The sequence below is a fragment of the Globicephala melas genome, chromosome 12 (genome assembly GCF_963455315.2).
Source record: "Globicephala melas chromosome 12, mGloMel1.2, whole genome shotgun sequence".
In the NCBI taxonomy this organism is placed as follows: domain Eukaryota; kingdom Metazoa; phylum Chordata; class Mammalia; order Artiodactyla; family Delphinidae; genus Globicephala; species Globicephala melas.
The window spans coordinates 8,452,428-8,473,446 of NC_083325.1; the positions used below are offsets into that span (position 1 = coordinate 8,452,428).

A 21,019-nucleotide genomic window follows, 5' to 3' on the forward strand; every position below is an offset into this window, starting at 1 on the left:
CCTCAAGGAGAAAAGGGGAGAAGACTCAGATCAAATTACAAATGAATTACAAATGAAAAAGGAGAAGTAACAATTGATACTGCAGAAATATAAAGGATCATGGGAGATTACTGTAAGCAACTCTATGCCAATAAAATGGACAACCTGGAAGAAATGGACAAATTCTTAGAAAAGCACAGCCTTCCGAGACTGAACCAGGAAGAAATAGAAAATATAAAGAGACCAGTCACAAGCACTGAAACTGAAACTGGGATTAAAAAGCTTCCAACAAACAAAAGCCCAGGACTAGATGGCTTCACAGGAGAATTCTATCAAACATTTAGAGAAGAGCTAACACCTACCCTTCTGAAACTCTTCCAAAATATAGCAGAGGGAGTAACACTCCCAAACTCATTCTATGAGGCCATCATCACCCTGATACCAAAACCATACAGAGATGTCACAAAAAAAGAAAACTACAGGCTAACATCATTGATGCACATAGATACAAAAAACCTCAACAAAATACTAGCAAACAGAATCCAACAGCACATTAAAAGGGTCATACACCATGATCAAGTGTGGTTTATCTCAAGAATGCAAGGATTCTTCAATGTATGAAATCAGTCAATTTGCTACACCATATTAACAAATTGAAGGATAAAAACTATATGATAAACTCAATAGATGCAGAAAAAGCTTTCGAGAAAATTCAACACCCATTTGTGATAAAAACTCTCCAGAAAGTAGGCATAGAGGGAACCTACCTCAACATAATAAAAGCCATGTATGACAAACCCACAGCCAACATTGTTCTCAATGGTGAAAAACTGAAAGCATTTCCTCTAAGATAAGGAACAAGACAAGGTTGCCCACTCTCACCACTGTTATTCAACATAGTTTTGGCCACAGGAATCAGGGAAGAAAAAGAAATTAAAGGCATCCAAATCAGAAGAGAAGTAAAACTCTCACTGTTTGCAGATACTATGTTACTATACATAGAGAAGCCTAAAGATGCTACCAGAAAACTACTGCTAGAACTAATCACTGAATTTGGTAGACTAGCAGGATACAAAATTAATGCACAGAAATCTCTTGCATTTCTATACACAAATGATGAAAAATCTGAAAGAGAAATTCAGGAAACACTCCCATTTACCATTGCAGCAAAAAGGATGGAATACCTAGGAATAAACCTACCTAAGGAGACAAAAGTCCTGTATGCAGAAAACTATAAGACACTGATAAAAGAAATTAAAGGTGGTACAAGCAGATGGAGAGATATACCATGTCCTCGGATTGGAAGCATCAACATTGTGAAAATGACTATACTACCCAAAGCAATCTACAGATTGAATGCAATCCCCATCAAACTAGCCCTGGCATTTTTCACAGAACTAGAACCAAAAAAAATCACAATTTATATGGAAACACAAATGACCCCAATAGCCAAAGCAATCTAAAAAAGAAAAACTGAGCTGGAAGAATCAGGTTCCCAGACTTCAGACTATACTACAAAGCTACAGTAATCAAGACAGTATGGTACTGGCACAAAAACAGAAATATAGATCAATGGAATAGGATAGAAAGCCCAGAGAGAACCCCACGCACATATGGTCACCTTATTTTTGCTAAAGGGGACAAGAGTATACAGCGGAGAAAAGGCAGCCTCTTCAGTAAGTGGTGCTGGGAAAGCTGGACAGTTGCATGTAAAAGAATGAAATTAGAACACTTCCTAACACCATACACAAAAATAAACTCCGAATGGATTAAAGACCAAATGTAACGCCAGACACTATCAAACTCTTAGAGGAAAATACAGGCAGAACACTCTACGACATAAATCACAGCAAGATCCTTTTTGACCCACCTCCTACAGAAATGGAAATAAAAACAAAAATAAACAAATGGGACCTAATGAAACTTAAAAGCTTTTGCACAGCAAAGGAAACCATAAACAAAATGAAAAGACCACTCTCAGAATGCGAGAAAATATTTGCAAACGAAGCAACTGACAAATGATTAATGTCCGAAATATAGAAGCAGCTCATGCAGCTCAATCTCAAAAAAGCAAATAACCCAATCCAAAAATGGGCAGAAGACTGAAATAGACATTTCTCCAAAGAAGATATACAGACTGCCAACAAACACATGAAAAGATGCTCAACATCACCAATCATTAGAGAAATGCAAATCAAAACCAAAGTGAGATATCACCTCACAGCGGTCAGAATGGCCATCATCAGAAAATCTACAAACAGTAAATGCTGGAGAGGGTGTGGAGAAAAGGAACCCTCCTGCACTGCTGGTGGGAATGTAAATTGATACAGCCTCTATGGAGAACAGTATGGAGGTTCCTTAAAGAACTAAAAGTAGAACTACCATATGACCCAGTAATCCCACTACTGGGCATATACCCTGAGAAAACCATAATTCAAAGAGTCATGTACCACAACGTTCATTGCAGCACTATTTACAATAGCCAGGACATGGAAGCAGCCTAAGTGTTCATCGACAGGTGAGTGGATAAGGAAGATCACACATACAATGGAATATTAGCCATAAAAAGAAACGAAATTGAGTTATTTGTTGTGAGGTGGATGGGCACAGAGTCTGTCATCCAGAGTGAAGTCAGAAAGAGAAAAACAAATATTGTATGCTACACATATATATGGAATCTAAGAAAAAAAAAAGGTTCTGATTAACCTAAGGGCAGGACAGAAATAAAGACAGAGAGGTAGAGAATGGACTTAAGGACATGGGGAGGGAGAAGGGTAAGCTGGGATGAAGTGAGAGAGCAGCACTGACATATATACACTACCAAATGTAAGATAGCTAGTGGGAAGCAGCTGCATAGCGCAGGGAGATGAGCTCGGTGCTTTGTGACCACGTAGAGGGGTGGGGTATGGAAGGTGGGAGGGAGACGCAAGAAGGAGGGGATATGGGGATATATGTATGCATATAGCTGATTCACTTTGTTATCCAGCAGAAACTAACACACCATGGTAAAGCAATTATACTCCAATAAATATGTTAAAATAAAGTAAAATAAAATAAAATTTTCTTATTTGACACAAGAATGCTCCAGGTTCATCTTAAAGTTATTTTTCCAAAGGGTTCTAATTCTTTTTTAGTGACAGAGGTCTAGAATTCACTATCCTGGCACCATGTGAGTGGTAAGAGGTAAAGGGGGAAGAAATCACAGGACAGTTCACTCATGCTCATTTTGGACACAATCTGCTTGGCGTGATCGGCCCTTGTCCCTACTATTTAGACTTGGCATTTAACATGGTTTTCATTTCTATAGCCTTATATAGTATGTTCTGATTTCAGAGCAAGTTACCTATTATTATTTCTAGATTTTTTGACCTTTTAAAAACATTCTGTTTTTTACATGAATTTTAGAATCACATGTCAAAATTCAAGTTCCAAAAAATTTTCGTTGATGTTTTAAAAAGTGTTGCATTTATTATTAGTTTAGGGTAGGATTTATCTGTTTTTTTTTGCAAGATTGGGATTAATAAATGACTTCATTTTTTTCTTCCATTACAGGCTCCAGGAAAAGGCTTATAGTTTTTATCACATAACTCTCGTGTGCCTCTTGTTAAAATTGTTATAGTATAATTGTTTGTAGTTTTGTGTTTGTGAATAGTATCTTTTTAACATTTCTTCCATTGTCAGTTAACACATATGGAAAAGTGCCTAAACCATGGGTGTATAGTAATGAATTTTATTTAACCAGGAACCAGGTCAATAAATAGAACCTTGTTGGCACCCTGAGGCTCCCCTGTATGCCCTTTCCTAATCACAACCCCCCTCCCTTCCTTTCCTCCTAAAGCCAGCAAATTATGGAAACTAGAGCTGCTTATTAATACATTGTTCAATACAGGGAACTATGACAGTTAAGCAGGGGAGGCTTTCTTCCCTGCCACAGAATTCTTCAGAGGTATTTACTCTATGGTCCTTTATGTAAGGGCCAAAGAATAATATAATTGCCTATTTTTAAGGCTAGCTTTATGAGACAGGCAGATTTATATTTCTTAATTCTGTTTTGTACAGAATGATTCCATCCTTGATTGAGTAAAGCAGAGATTACAATATAAATTAAAAAGAGTCTTTCCAAGGTTTGTTTTGTTTAGATGTCAGAATAGTAGCCTTAGATTATCTAGCTTGATAGAGAAGCTGAAACGGTTGTTCTGATTTTTCTTAGTTTAATGAGGTTGTGGAAATTGCCCAGACCATTTACCAGCCTCAGCTCCCTTCCGGTGCTGCTGATCAAGATAAATGCATGGTTTCTTTTCTGCCTCTCTTAGATTTTGGTGTCCAGTTCTGTCTTGGGGCCTCTTCTCACTGTGTACTTTGTATCTGAGCTGTCTCATACTATTGCTTCAGTGCCTACGGTTATCCTCATAAAATCCACTTTTATTTCCCAGACCAGGCTTTCCTGACCTGTGATTCTCTTAAATTCAAATAATTGACTTTTAGGGTCATCTTAACATCTACCTGATTGAGTTGTTAGGGATCAGGAATTTGACCAAAGTCTGGCCTAGGGAAATTTTTGCAGAATAGGAAGTACAGAGGAAACAGCCTATGGAAATGAGTGGTTACGCTATAAAATATGTTATATTCATTATATTATTAGATATATTATCATTAGTTTCAATGCTTCATCTCTATCTTCATACAAATAGGGTCTTTATAGTTGTTTGTACCTTTTGAGAAATGATCTTGGTATTATGCTTGAAGTGTTAATTCCAAAAACCTTGTCTATTTCTCCCTATCTTTAACTTTCTGAAGTGCTAATTAGAAAGCGCCCATATTCTTACAGATATTAATAGCACTAAGTTAGTGGTGGCTTTGCCACCACTTTGTTAGTTGTGGTTCTTTTTTATTTTCAATTCTGTCTCAGTGCATTCGTTAATGAATATCTGTTTCTGAAAAATGCAACTTTAAAATCCCTAATGTTACAATTCTGTTTCGATTATAGTGGGTTTTTTTTTTTAAAGAAATATACTAATAACTTTTGGTTTTGCTTCTAGAAAAACTGATTGCTTATCAACGAGAATTTCTTGCTTTAAAAGAACGGCTCCGAATAGCTGAACACAGAATCTCTCAGCGGTCTTCCGAACTCAATGCCATTGTACAGCAGTTCAAGCGTGTAGGAGCAGAAACAAACAGAAGTAAGGATACGGTGAATAAATTTTCAGGTACAGACGATATTTTTGGTTTTATGAAAAGATTACATTTTCAACGGGTCATGTGAAATACTCTCTTTGAAAGTTGTCTAGAGTCGCAACATTTGTTACCCTCTACAGAGAGAAAAATCACCATACAAAACTTTCTATTGTGGTTAATTATAAAACAAGTTTATTAATTGCTAAATTTGATTTAAAGAGAGTAATATTAAGTTAAGTTTCAGTTGTATAAATTTCACTGCCAATAGTGAAGAACCAGCATCTTTTAAAAAAAACATTTAGAATGAGACTAAAATTTAACTTGGTGTTTATGCATATTTCTTTTGTGACTTGTGTGGACTTCAGATGGACTCTGGGGAACCTTTGAGCTATTTGAAGCAATTAGTGCTCCCAGATATGACTTATAAGAAATAAAAAGATATAGTTTTATAATGGGTACTTTTGGGGGTACCTGACCTGTTCCCTCTCTGAGAAATTCTGGTCTGAGTGAAGTGAGTATCAACCATCTTCTGTTTCTATCCTATTCTTATTCTAATGACTAAATCGATATATGTATATAATCAGTTGACTCCAAATCTACATAATCTTCCAAGAATAATATACTTTTTCATTTAGCATTATCTGTTATAATCTTTCACCATTAATTCCTCTCATCTTGAGATTCACTACCGTACCTTATTTTTAGAGATTCATGCCCCTTTCTTCCCCTCCTGATTATAAAATTTGTATTATGGCACAGTAACATTTAAAATTATGGAATGGTTAACATTCTTTGTTTTCTTCTAGTCTTTTTTCCATGCATATTTTTCTTCAAAAGTGTAATTGTGTGTTTTATGGCCTTATCTTTGCTCTTGAAATTATGCTATTAGCATTTTACTATGGCATTGAATATTCTTTTAAAATACCATTTTTGATGACATATATATCAGCTAATCATATACTATAATATATTAAATATTTTTCTACAAATAGGCAAATAGGATTTTTCTGGGTTGTTTTTGTCCCCCAATTTATAACTCTGTGAAGAACATCTCTGTATATAAATCAGTTACTTTTATGGTAGGTCTTAGGTTATTTTCATTAGATTATGACTTTCTTAAAAACAGAATCTGTGTTTTGATGACTGTTGATTTCCAACCACATGCGACAGTGGCTGGAACAAAACCGATAATTCACTAAATATTTATTGATTGCATAGAAGTTACATTCCTAAAAGGGAAATTACTGAATAATAGGGCAGGAATGTTTTAAGGGTTTTGATGCTGTTCTTAATAGCTGAAACATTTATCACATTATCACCACAATTTAATATTACTGTTTAATCTGCTAACTTAATTTGATGGGTAGATATTGTTGTCTTGTAATTTGTAGTTGTTGCTTTTACATGAGGTTAAACTTTAATTTCATGTATGATAGTTTCGTTTCTTTTGTGAACTTTCGGTTCTGAATATTCAGAGTATTTTAAGGGAATTTTCATATGCTCTGTATAAAATTGTTATTGAGACTGCAAGTCCTTACTGCTAGCTTCCTTATTTAAAAGGTTAAGTTCTAGTTCAATGGAATTGTAAAACAATATTGATTATCCTATCAAGGTTTTATTTTCTATTATATTAAATGGTTCATTGGTTCCTCTCATAAAAACTGAAAAACGATTTGAAAGTTATGAACTGTACCAAACATTCTCAACTTGTGCTGTTTAAATTAGTGTACTTGAACTAAAAAAAAAATCTTCCATGTGAAATTTTGGTCAAATATAACAGCATAAAAAAGTGAAAGTTACTGGTGGTCGTTGTACTTATTGTTATTACATTTTCATGAGTGGATAGCGTGTTTACCGTCTGTCCCCCAGGGCTTGAGTTCTGACACATTATAAAGGTGAGTGGTTCACATTCTGTCTTCTCGTGGTACTCTGGCTGACCTTTTTAGCTTCATTCAGACCGTTCCCATCATCATGACTCTGTGAGACTCTGGTTGCCTAAGTGTCCATGGAAATATCATTGACCAAAGTATGAAATTGGGACAGAAAATTCTTTTAGTTCTCATAAATTTTTACCACTAGCTTTGTAACATCAGCAACTTCTCTAAGTGAGGTATTACCGTGGATTGATTCTACTTCTGTGTTTCAGACGGCACCCTAAAGCTCCTGAGGGAGCTAACAAGCAAAAAATCTCTTCAAGTGCCAAGTATTTATTATCATTTGCCTCATTTATTACAAAATGAAGGAAGCCTTCAACCTGTTGTGCAGATTGGTAATGGAAGAACGGGAGGTATGTTTGTTTTGTTTCCTATTGTATTTGCACTGCTGGTCTTAATTATGTCTTGGAGTATTATGTTGACCCTTATAAGTCAGGCAAGTCGGGAGTCAAGATGGCGGGCTAGGAGGATGCAGAATTCACATCTCTGCACAACTAGGGCACCTACCAGGCACCAGTGGGGGACCACAGACACCTAAGGGGCGGGAGGAACCCCCCCAGTGATGGGGAAGGACGTGGGGCGTGGGGGGAGTGAAGGGGGAGGAGAAGTGGAGGCGGGACAGGACTGGCGTCCCTGAGGGGTGGCTGGGGGAGGGGAAGGGATCCCATGCCAAAGCGGGAAATTGGGGAACCACTGGGAGAGCAGAGGATCAAAAGGGAGCGTGGCCAGGTTTCCCCTGCCCACTTGGGCCCCTGGGAGCCTGCTGAGATCCCAGGACTGGTCCTCTGCCCGCCAAGGCCCCCTCCAGCCACGCGGGTCCTGAGGGAGTGGGAGGGAGGGAAGGGGAGCAAAAATAAAGGCCGGACCTCTGGGTGGGAGAGGGGAGGAGTTCCTACACCCAGCGGGACCCACCCACGGTTAGGGGTCCAGTGGTGACGGGGGAGACCCTGGGGGAGACGGTGGGGGAGGGGCGTGGAGGAACAAAAGGGACGCGGGCAGCGCTTTCCCTGTCCACTCAGGCACCGGGGAGCCTGTTGGGCTTCTGGGCCTAATCCTCTACCATTGGAGCCTCCCTCTTGCCATGCCGAGCCCAAGCCCCGACCCTACACCCCCACCTCTACACTCAGAGGACCCCCCTGCATCGCGCTGGGCCTAAACCCCACCCACACACCCTCACTCAGGGCCTTACCTCCAAACTCTGGAACTCTGCACTCCAGAGGCCCTCCTTTAGACATGCTGCCTCTCTCCTTCCATGCAGGTCCTAAGCAGAGGCCCCGCCCCACGCTTGAACGTCACCCTGCCTAGGCCCCGCCCCCAAGGCCTTTTCTGGCTGTGTGTCTTGAGCCTAGGACCTGCCCCATGCTCACCCCCACCTGCCTTGTTCCCCCCCACCCTAAACCCCGCTGCTGCCTAAGTTCCACCCCTGCCTAAACTCCGCCCCCATAGCCAAGGCTTTTTTTTTTTTTCCCCTTTTTTCCTCTTTTAGATTGGGGTTCTGTTTTACCTTGTTGATTCATTTATATTCTTATTTTTCCTAATCTTTTATTTTTCTAATTTTATTTTATTCCTTATACTTTGTTATAGTTCTCTCCTTTTGTCTTGTTCACCCCCTTTTTTTTCTTTTTTCTGTTGTGGTTTTATTTTACCTTGTTGCAGTTGTTTCAATTATATTTTTATTTTTCCTAATATATTTTTCTAATTTTATTTTGTTTTTTATTCTTTGATATTGTACTGCTCCTTTTTTCTTTCTTTCTTTCTTTTTTCTTTTTTTTTGCCACATCATGCAGCTTGTGGGATCTTGGTTCCCAGGCCAGAGTTCCTGTGGTGGGAGCTCCAATTCCTAACCGCTGGACTAACAGAGAACCTCAGACCCCAGGGAATATTAATCAGAGTGAGGCCTCCTGGAGGTTCTAATCTCAGCACCAAGACCTGGCTCTATCCAACTGCCTGCAAACTCCGGTGCTGGACACCTCAGGCCAAACAACAAGTAAGATAGGAATATAGCCTCACCCATCAAAAAAAAAAAAAAAAAAAGAAACGAGAAAAAATATGTTACAGATGAAGGAGCAAGGTAAAAACCTACAAGACTAAATAAATGAAGACGAAATACGCAACCTACCTGAAAAAGAATTCAGAATAATGACAGTAAAGATGACCCCAAATCTTGAAAACAGAATGGAGAAAATACAAGAAACATTTAACAAGGATCTAGAAGAACTAAAGAGAAAAGAAACAGTGATGAACAAAATAACTGAAATGAAAAATACTGTAGAAGGAATCAATAGCAGAATAACTGAGGCAGAAGAATGGATAAGTGACCTGGAAGATAAAATGGTGGAAATAACTTCCAGGGAGCAGAATAAAGAAAAAAGACTGAAAAGAATTGAGGACAGTCTCAGAGACCTCTGAGACAACATTAAATGCACCAACATTCGAATTACAGGGGCCCCAGAAGAAGAGAAAAAGAAAGGGTCTGAGAAAATATTTGAAGAGATTATAGTCAAACATGGGAATGGAAATAGTCAATCAAGTCCAGGAAGCACAGAGTCCCATACAGGATAAACCCAAAGAGAAACACACTGAGACACATACTATTCAAACTATCAAAAATTAAATACAAAGAAAAAATATTAAAAGAAGCAAGGGAAAAACAACAAATAACATACAAGGGAGTCCCCATAAGGTTAACAGCTGATCTTTCAGCAGAAACTCTGCAAGCCAGAAGGGAGTGACAGGACATATTTAAAGTGATGAAAGGGAAAAACCTACAACCAATACCCAGCAAGGATCTCATTCAGCTTTGACAGAGAAATTAAAACCTTTACAGACAAGCAAAAGCTAATAGAATTCACCACGACCAAACCAGCTCTACAACAAATGCTAAAGGAACTTCTCTAAGTGGGAAACACAAGAGAAGAAAAGGACCTACAAAAACAAACCCAAAACAATGAAGAAAATGGTAGTAGGAACATACATATCGATAATTATCTTAAATGTAAATGGATTAAATGCTCCAGCCAAAAGACATAGACTGGCTGAATGGATACAAAAACAAGACCCATATATGTGCTGTATACAAGAGACCCACTTCAGACCTAGGGACACATACAGACTGAAAGTGAGGGGATGGAAAAAGATATTCCATGCAAATGGAAATCAAAAGAAAGCTGGAGTAGCAATTCTCATATCAGACAAAATAGACTTAAAATAAAGACTGTTACAAGAGACAAAGAAGGACACTAAATAATAATCAAGGGATCAATCCAAGAAAAATATATAACCATTTTAAATATTTATGCACCCAATATAGGAGCACCTCAATACATAAGGCAAATGCTAACAGCCATAAAAGAGGAGATCTACAGGAACACAGTCATAGTAGGGGAGTTTAACACCCCACTTTCACCAATGGACAGATCATCCAAAATGAAAATAAATAAGGAAACATAAGCTTTAAATGATACATTAAACAAGATGGACTTAATTGATATTTATAGAACATTCCATCCCAAAACAAGAGAATACACTTTCTTCTCAAGTGCTCATGGAACATTCTCCAGGATAGACCACATCTTGGGTCACAAGTCAAGCCTTGATAAATTTAAGCAAATTGAAATTGTTATCAAGTATCTTTTCCAACCACAGTTCTATGAGAGTAGATATCAATTAGAGGAAAAAAATTGTAAAGTATACAAACACATGGAGGCTAAACAATACACTACTAAACAACCAAGAGATCACTGAAGAAATCAAAGAAGAAATCAAACAGTACCTAGAAACAAATGACAATGAAAACACGATGACTGAAAACCTGTGGGATGTGACAAGAGCAGTTCTAAGAGGGAAGTTTATAGCAATACAATCCTACCTCAAGAAACAAGAAAAATATCAAATAAACAACCTAACCTTATACCTAAAGCAATTAGAAAAGAAGAACAAAAAACCCCCAAAGTTAGCAGAAGGAAAGAAATCATAAAAATCAGATCAGAAATAAATGAAAAAGAAATGAAGGAAACAATAGTAAAGATCAATAAAGCTAAAAGCTGGTTCTTTGAGAAGATAAACAAAATTGATAAACCATTAGCCAGACTCATCAAGAAAAAAAGGGAGAAGACTCAAACCAACAGAATAAGAAATGAAAAAGTAGAAGTAACAGCTGACACTGCAGAAATACAAAGGATCGTGTGAGATTACTACAAGCAACTCTATGCCAATAAAATAGACAACCTGGGAGAAATGGACAAATTCTTCAAAAAGCACAGCCTTCTGAGACTGAACCAGGAAGAAATAGAAAATATAAAGAGACCAGTCACAAGTCTGAACTGAAACTGAAACTGGGATTAAAAATCTTCCAACAAACAAAAGCCCGGGACCAGATGGCTTCACAGGAGAATTCTATCAAACATTTCTAGGAGAGCTAACATCTATCCTTCTCCAACTCTTCCAAAATACAGCAGAGGGAGTAACACTCCCAAACTCATTCTATGAGGCCATCATCACCCTGATACCAAAAGCATACAGAGATGTCACAAAAAAAGAAAACTACAGGCCAATATCACTGATGAACATAGATGCACAAATCCTCAACAAAATACTAGCAAACAGAATCCAACAGCACACTAAAAGGATCATACACCATGATCAAGTGGGATTTATCCCAGGAATGCAAGGATTCTTCAGTATATGCAAATCAATCCATGTGATACACCATATTAACAAACTGAAGGATAAAAACCATATGATCATCTCAATAGATGTAGGAAAAGCTTCTGACAAAATTCAACACCCATTTATGATAAAAACTCTCTGTAAAGTAGGCACAGAGGGATCTTTCCTCAACATAATAAAGGTCATATATGACAAACCCACAGCCATCATTGTTCTCAATGGTGAAACACTGAAAGCATTTCCTCTAAGATCAGGAACAAGACAAGGTTGCCCAGTCTCACCACTATTTTTCAACATAGTTTTGGAAGTTTTAGCCACAGCAGTCAGGGAAGAAAAAGAAATTAAAGGCATCCAAATTGGAAAAGAAGAAGTAAAACTGTCACTGTTTGCAGATGACATGAGACTATACATAGAGAATCCTAAAGATGCTACCAGAAAACTACTAGAGCTAATCAGTGAACTTGGTAGAGTAGCAGGATACAAAATTAATGCACAGAAATCTCTTGCATTCCTATACACGATTGATGAAAAATCTGAAAGATAAATTAAGGAAATATTCCCATTTACCATTGCAACAAAAAGAATAAAATACCTAGGAATAAATCTACCTAAGGAGACAAAAGACCTGTATGCAGAAAACTATAAGACACTGATGAAAGAAATGAAAAATGGTACAAACAGATGGAGAGATATACCATGTTCTCGGATTGGAAGCATCAACATTGTGAAAATGACTCTATTAATTACTCTATTACCCAAAGCAATCTACAGATTCAATGCAATCCCTATCAAACTACCAATGGCATTTTTCACAGAACTTGAACAAAAAATTTCACAGTTTGTATGGAAACACAAAAGACCCCAAATAGCCAAAGCAATCTTGAGAAAGAAAAACGGAGCTGGAGGAATCAGGCTCCTGGACTTCAGACTATACTACAAAGCTACAGTAATCAAGACAGTATAGTACTGGCACAAAAACAGAAATATAGATCAATGGAATAGGATAGAAAGCCCAGAGATAAACCCATGCACATATGGTCACCTTATCTTTGATAAAGGAAGCAAGAGAATATGATGGCAAAAAGACAAGCTATTCAGTAAGTGGTGCTGGGAAAACTGGACAGTTGCATGTAAAAGAATGAAATTATCACATTTCCTAACACCATACACAAAAATAAACTCAAAATGGATTAAAGACCTAAATGTAAGGCCAGGCACTATCAAACTCTTAGAGGAAAACCTAGGCAGAACCCTCTATGACGTAAATCACAGCAAAATCCTTTTTGACCCACCTCCTAGAGAAATGGAAATAAAAACAAAAATATACAAATGGGACCTAATGAAACTTTTTAAAAGCTTTTGCACAGCAAAGGAAACCATAGACAAGACAGAAAGACAACCCTCAGAATGGGAGAAAATATTTGCAAACAAACCAACTGACAAAGGATTAATCTCCAAAATACACAAGCAGCTCATGCAGCTCAATCTCAGAAAAACAAACAGTCCAATCAAAAATGGGCAGAAAAACCTAAATAGACATTTCTCCAAGGAAGATATACAGATTGCCAACAAACACATGAAAAGATGCTCAACATCACTAATCATTAGAGAAAACCATATCAAAACCACAATGAGGTATCAGAATGGCCATCATCAAAAATTCTACAAACAATAAATGCTCACACTGGTCAGAATGGCCATCATCAAAAATTGCTCACACTGGTCAGAATGGCCATCATCAAAAATTCTACAAACAATAAATGCTGAAGAGGGTGTGGAGAAAAGGGAACCGTCTTGCACTGTTGGGGGGGAATGTAAATTGATACAGCCACTATGGAGAACAGTATGGAGATTCCTTAAAAAACTAAAAATGGAACTACCATATGACCCAGCAATCACACTATTAGGCATATACCCTGAGAAAACCATAATTGAAAAAGAGTCATGAAACACAGTGTTCATTGCCGCACTATTTCTAATAGCCTGGACGTGGAAGCAACCTAGGTGTCCATCGACAGATGAATGGATAAAGAAGATGTGGCACATATATACAATGGAACATTACTCAGACATAAAAAGAAATGAAATTGAGTTATTTGTAGTGAGGTGGATGGACCTAGAGTCTGTCATACAGAGTGAAGTAAGTCAGAAGGAGAAAAGCAAATACCGTATGCTAACACATATATATGGAATCTTAAAAAAAAAAAAAAGCAACGAAAATAAACGGTTCTGATGAACCTAGGGGCAGGAGAGAAATAAAGACGCAGACATAGAAAATGGACTTGAGGAGTTGTGGAGGGGAAAGGGTAAGCTGTGATGAAGTGAGAGAGTAGCATTGACATATATACACAACGAAATGTAAAATAGCTAGCTAGTGGGAAGGAGCTGCATAGTGCAGGGAGATCAGTTTGGTGCTTTGTGACCACCTAGAGGGGTGGGATAGGGAGGGTGGGCGGGAGACGCAAGAGGGAGGGGATATGGGGATATATGTACGCATATAGTTGATTCACTTTGTTATACAGCAGAAACTAACACAACATTGTAAAGCAATTATAGTCCAATAAAGATGTTTAAAATTAATTAATTTTAAAAAAAGGCAGGTTAAAGAATAAAAAGTTCTTGATCTGTGCATAGTAACTTAGGAGTCATTCTAAACTCCATGTTGAAGGGAGTTAGATATTTTTCTCCAAAGACCAGAGTAATAGAGCTGAAAAGGATTATGAGACATGTAGTTCAAGTCCTATCTCCAGGCAAAACAATGTTTAAACTTTTGAAACTTTTCTATTTTAAAAATTTGAGAGGTAAAGAAATAACTTTTTTTCTTGTATCTTATTTCAACATTAATAGCTCTTACAGTCATGTCAAGAAAGTTTTTCATGTCTGCCCCTACTTTTCTTACAGAAATAGAAGTATATAGTCACTTATGTTTAACCTTTCATGCAGTAATAGAAATAATTTGGTTTGCATCTTTTTCCCAAAATACCTAAAAGATAATCTATGGCATTTTTTTTCTCCTCTTGTTAGAGTCACCAGGGCTTCTTGAGTTTTCCTTGTGGGACTTATATATGATTCTTTTATACTTTTTATTTCTCCACTTTGAACTTTGTTAATCTTTTCTTTGTAGATTTTAGGATGTAGAGACAAATATTATTTTGCTCCTAAGTCTTTAACAAATGACAAAATCATTACTTCTTAGGTATTGAAATGAATCTTTATGATAATGTTTTTAAAAAGCTGATTCAATCTGCATTTGATTCAATAGGATTCTTAGGTATCTTACTGGTTTTCGATATTCTGAGTTTTCACATTCATCATTTTTTAGTTCTGCCATCTTTCTATTTTATGAATCATTTAAAATTATACACTTTTCCTATGGAGATGATACTTCTTAAATTATATTCAGACTAACTCATTCTTCTATGTCTTTATTGATTCAAGAAATATTTTTACGGTACATACTGGATTACAAAGGCTAATAAGATATGTAGTATGTTCTAAATTATGTTCTTTAGAACATTGATCATTAATTATTTCTGAAGTTGATAGTGTGTCTCTTCCTTTAATAATCACTATTTGGGTAAGTTGCCTTTGCCATTTCATGCATTTTTTGGTTTAGACTATTTCCTCATGAATAAGAAGCAAATGAAAAGGAAGTAGAAGTATTTTTAAAGTTATTTAAAACTTCCAAGGTCTCTAGTAAGTTCTTTTATAGTCAGCTCTTCTTATTTTATGAATGTGACATTCTCTTTCTTTTTTGAAGATGCTCATTCTAGCCCATTTGTTTATGACTTTATCCATCATAAATATAATATAATCTTGGTCAACCAGCTTTTCAGTGGTTAACATTCTTACTAAGCTGAAACAGTTTTTTTTAAAAATTTTTTTATTTTTTTTATTTTTATTTTTTTTGCGGTACGCGGGCCTCTCACTGTCGTGGCCTCTCCCATTGCGGAGCACTGGCTCCGGACGCGCAGGCTCAGTGGCCATGGCTCACGGGCCCAGCCGCTCCGCGGCATGTGGGATCTTCCCGGACCGGGGCATGAACCCGCGTCCCCTGCATCGGCCGGAGGACTCTCAACCACTGCGCCACCAGGGAAGCCCTGTTACTAGTCACATCCCCTCCCCCCAGCTCCGCAACCTGAGGGGACCTTACAACATGCCCAGAAGGCAGGAAAAGCTGTCTTTTTTGTGGTATTTTGTGCATTACCCCTAGCATGGATACTCTAATTCTGTAGATTTAGCCGAAATTAGTACTTTCCTTTTTAGTGCTTTTGGAGTCCTTGAGTGCCTTGGTTTAAACTAAAGAATTTAAATTTCAGCTCCAAAACAGTCTATTTGGGAGAAGTGGCTTCTTCTCTAAACATGCCATCTCAACTTAAAACAGAAACAGAACAACTTAAGACTGGTAGGGAAGAGAGAATTTGCATTATTACTTTATGCCATTTTTCTTTGCATAAACTAGAGTCAGCATGGATTTTGCTTTTTCTGTGAACAAAGTTTTTGAACTTCATATGCATTAACATTTCCTAGAAATGCTTCATAGCATAGTTTATACTCTTTTAAGATATATTCTAAATATTTTAAAATTCTGAGGTAGATTAAAGTATATGGAAATTTGCTTCCGGGGTTACTCATCCTGTCTCTAGGCATCTCAGAGTAACATGGTCAAAACAGAAATCTTGATTGGGAGCCCTTTCCCCCTCAGGTGTGTTATTCTTAGTAGAAGGTCCCATGTCCACTTGCTCAGGTCATCCTCGACCCTCCCCTTCCCTTATCTCTGCCAGCCACAAGCCCCATTGGTGAGGGTCTCCACAGTGGATCCCAGATCTGCTCACTCATCTCCAACTTGAAACATCCTAATTCAAACCACATCTTTTCCTTAAATTACTGCAGTAACTTCCTAACTGATCTCTCCAAAATACTTTTATACTTGTTAACACTTTTATGTCTATTCTCCATAAAATTTGGTAATCTTTTAAAATTACAAATCGGATGTTGTCACTCCCCTGCTTACAACCTTACAGTGCCTTTCTCTTGCCCTCAGAATTAAAACTAAATTTAAGGGTCTATGTGATCAGATCCCTAACTAATTCCTCTGAATCTAGGCTGATTCTGCTTTAGAGACATTCTGTTCTTGCTATTGCTTGACTGTTCAGATCATCCTCTCTTCAGCGCCTAGCTGTTTCCTCATCTTCTTTCTCTTCTCTTTCTCATCATTAAGTACCAGCTCAGTTGATATCAGAGAGTCTTTCCATGACTGCACTGTCTGTAGAGGTACTTCCTCTTCCCCCCCACACTCTTTCTAATATTGCCATGTTTTAATTCATATACTACATATCACCCTCTAAAATTATTTATCTTTTTCCCTCTTGTAGAATGTAAGAAAGGTCCCATGACGGCAGGGACCTTATCTATGCTGTTATATTCCTAACGCCTAAAATAATGCCTTGCATTTAATAAGTGTTCAATGCACATGTTCAGAACAAATATAGTAAATCTTTTTTTAAGCCCTTGGAAACTTTTCATCCCAAAATGGAAGAGAGGAGTGTGGTATGGAAACTTGGGGGCTCCCTTAAGCTATTTGGACCTTAGAACTGCAGAATCCTGGTGGTAGAATCATGGATCCATGATCTTTACACTTCCTTCTAACTTTAGAATTCTATGACCTCTAAGTGTTTTGTAGTATCTCCAATAAACTGTTACATAATTAAGGCTTAATTTTAACTTTCACAAAATACTTCTCTACTGATCTGTAACACTTAGGATACTAAGACTTTTTAATTTTATGTTTTTATTTTTTAAATTTTTTGGCCACACTGCGCAGCATGCGGGATCTTAGTTCCCCGACCAGGGATTGAACCCGTGCCTCGTGCAGTGGAAGCACGGAGTCTCAACCACTGTACCACCAGGGAAGTCCCTAAAACTTTTAAAGATATTACATTTAAAAACTAACTGAAGTACTCTAATATAACATATGTGTTCCTAAATATTACTGTGCTATGCAAAATTGTGCAATAAAAGGAGAAAAATGGGGTTAAGATCACAACACTCAAAAGCTTTGTCAGTTACACATAAAGAAAAGATAAGCTAATAAAAGCAGTGGCACAATTTTGCACGTATTAAATGATGGAGAAATGCATAAATACAATAAATATGGTATTCTACCTTGAAAAAGACTTGAGGTTTGCTTGTTGAAGTGGGCTTCAGAAGGACTGCAGCTTGGAAGCTTTTTGTGAAGTGGTACAAAGCGGATTGACTGAAATCTGCCAGAAAGTTGTAACACCAGGTGTAGATAGCTGTGGTTTACAGCATGCAGTGAACTGAGGCAGCTGTGCATTTTGGGTATTTCTACATGGCTTGGTTCAGTATTCTGAACTCAGTTCAAATGGGTACTATTTTCTGTGTTCACCTAGTGAGTGTTTGTCCCGGGGAGAAATTGCATAAAAGCAAATGTGAAATTGACTTCATGCTCAAATTGTTTTCTAATGTATTAATCATGTAGGAACAATTTGCATTTCAAAACAAGCATTATAGTAGAACTGACTGTAATTTTAGACTTAAAAAAAGTTGCATGAATAGTACACAGTTTCCATATACCTCACCCAGTTTCCGTAAATGTTCACACCTTATATAGCTATTATACAATGATCAAAACCAAGAAATTAACATTGATGCTATGCTGTTAACCTTAGATCTTAGAGTTTGTCATTTTATTATCATTATTATTTAATCTGTTCCAGGATCTGACTCAGGATCCCGTATTTCATGTAATTGTCATGTCCCCTTAGTCTTCTCCAGTTGGGGACAGTTCCTCATCCTTTCTCTGTCTTTCCTGATCTTTGGGGAGTGTCCCCTTAATTTGGATTTGTCTGACATTTCTTCATGGTTAGATTGAGGTTATGAATTTGGGAAGAAAACCACAGAAGTGATGTTGTGTCCTCCTTAAGACATCTTATATATGACATGTGAGACTTTAATTTTTAAGATGTGTTTAATGTTTCTAAGTTTTCGTTGTATAATAAAATCTGTTGTTTATACTTTACCATCGTTCATTCTTAACGTGTGGTTTAATGTCTTTCATCTTTATCAGTTCTTTGACATTATTTCCTTTCTTATGGAGAAGCCATGTGGAAAAGAATTACTGTATAATAGGTGTGCCCCACATTCTTTGATTATTTTTCTTTCTTTCAGTGTAGTATATTTTGATCCTCCAATTATTTCTATCAATTTGAGAGGGTATAATACTTGTAAAACAGTGGTGTTTTTCTGCATTGTCTTTGCAAAATCTTTTAATATAATTACTATCATTATTTTGTTTCAGTTTCAATAGTAATGGGAGTTCCCACAGTGAAGAGAGAAGTTAAATCTTACCTCATAGAAACTCTTCATTCCCTTATTGATAATCTGTATCCTGAAGAGAAGCTGGACTGTGTTATAGTTGTCTTCATAGGAGAGGTAATTATTTAATTGTTGCTCTTTTTTTTTACCACATATAATCTGTAAGAGTTGAAACCATATTTTGAATAATGCTTTTATGAACCTTTTTTATAAAATGTGATGAGTAGAGCTTAGGTAGTATATTCCATCTGCTAGTTAAATGTAAGTTTAACTTGCGTTTGCCTTAACTTCTCTTGTGCAGTTACAATCTAGGAATGGTAATATCCTATTAATAGGATAATATTATATTCAAAGATCTTTATGAACAGTGAGTCCCCATTTCTGGCTCTAGGACCTGAATTTGGAGATTTGCATTGATGTTCTTTGGGAGTTTAGAAACCTGAGAAAGGTTTAGTGTAGGCTGGGGTTTTATCATCTCTTTATTCTCTCTACCCCTTCTCTGTACTCTCAAGATGCAGCCACATTATAATTTTAAAAGTCGAATGTCATGTTAATTATAATTATTATATTGCTTATATTTTAGTCTCCTCAAAAGATATGGGGAAAGAATAAATCTTGAGGAGGTTTTTTTTAATGATGAAAAAGCACCCTAGAGTAAATATTTCCTTAATTATTATATAGAATTTTGGAATGTGAGAAGATTTATAATCTCATCTGGTTCTGGCCCACTGATTCCCAACTTTTCAGTGTTTCCTGTCTTTTTTTTTTTTAATGAAAATGTTCTTGTGTCTTCTTTAATATAAAAAGTAAACACGTGTATATCGTTCAAAACAATTACAGAAATGCATATTGAAAAATTACCTGTAATTCCTCCATGTAGATATAGCTACTATTGCTATTCTGAAATATATATATCTTAAGAAATTTTTCCTTTGGCTGTATACATATATATAAATGGAATTGTTCTGTATATTGCGTAATATCATGGACATTTTCCCATGGTAAAGTGAATAGTTATCACACCATCATCGTTATGGCTATATTACATTCCATTGTATGGTTTTATCATACTTTATTTAATTTCTGATTGCCAGACCAATTGAGACTGTTTCCACACTTTTGCTATTCTTTTCAGCATTGTATTGAACATTACTGTAAATAAATGGTTGTGCACTTGTCTGGTTACTGATGCGGGATCAATTCCTAAAAGTGGAATTGCTGGGTAGAGTCCACATACATTAAATGTTCACACCTGGGCAAGACGCGCTGCAGAAGTTGAGCCATTAATATCCTTTTTCCAGCAGTCTGCCAGAGAGCTTGGTTCCCTGTCCCCATGCTCTGCAAGGTATATTAGTCTTTAAATTTATTTTGGCCAATTTGATGGGTAAAAATAATACATTGCTTTGGTTAAATTTGGATTTGTTTACTGAATGGGATTAAATGTTGGTTTATATATATTTTGACCATTTGTATTTATACTTTTATTTAATTTTTTTATTTTTTATTTTATACTTATTTTTATACTTATTTTATAGGCTTTGCTCATTTTTTTAATTTGTAATTTTTTATTTGTAAGAAATTTCATATATGAGAGGAATTAACTCTTTGACATTAACTCTTTAACTCTTTTGTTCAGTTTGTTTTTTTCATGAACTTCGTTTATGATGTTTTTTGTTTGTTGTAGAAATTTTACATTTTAAGTAATCAGATTTGTCAGTCACATATTGTATGTCAGTAGAAATTGGGACCGCCTCCTTGGAAAGCAGTTTGGCAATAGCTGTTAAAATGTAAGTTTCCTCTGTGACCCAACATTCTCCTTCTAAAAATCGATCCAGTGGAAACATTCGCAAGTATGTAAATGTATTCCAGCACATGACACATTTATACAGCTCCTAATGTGCATTGATAAAAAGAGAAAATGGTCT

General features: G+C 36.7%; 1 protein-coding gene across 3 annotated transcripts in view; it reads left to right on the forward strand.

Moving 5' to 3' along the window:
* Positions 1–21,019, forward strand: part of MGAT4A (alpha-1,3-mannosyl-glycoprotein 4-beta-N-acetylglucosaminyltransferase A) — a 107,468-nt gene that overhangs the window by 43,962 nt on the left and 42,487 nt on the right. For all 3 annotated transcript variants that reach the window (XM_030838878.2, XM_030838879.2, XM_060309954.2), the window contains 3 exons: positions 5,019–5,186; positions 7,301–7,441; positions 19,078–19,211. In XM_030838878.2, the coding sequence (XP_030694738.1) occupies positions 5,019–5,186; positions 7,301–7,441; positions 19,078–19,211 (443 nt within the window). The remainder of the gene's footprint in view (positions 1–5,018; positions 5,187–7,300; positions 7,442–19,077; positions 19,212–21,019) is intronic.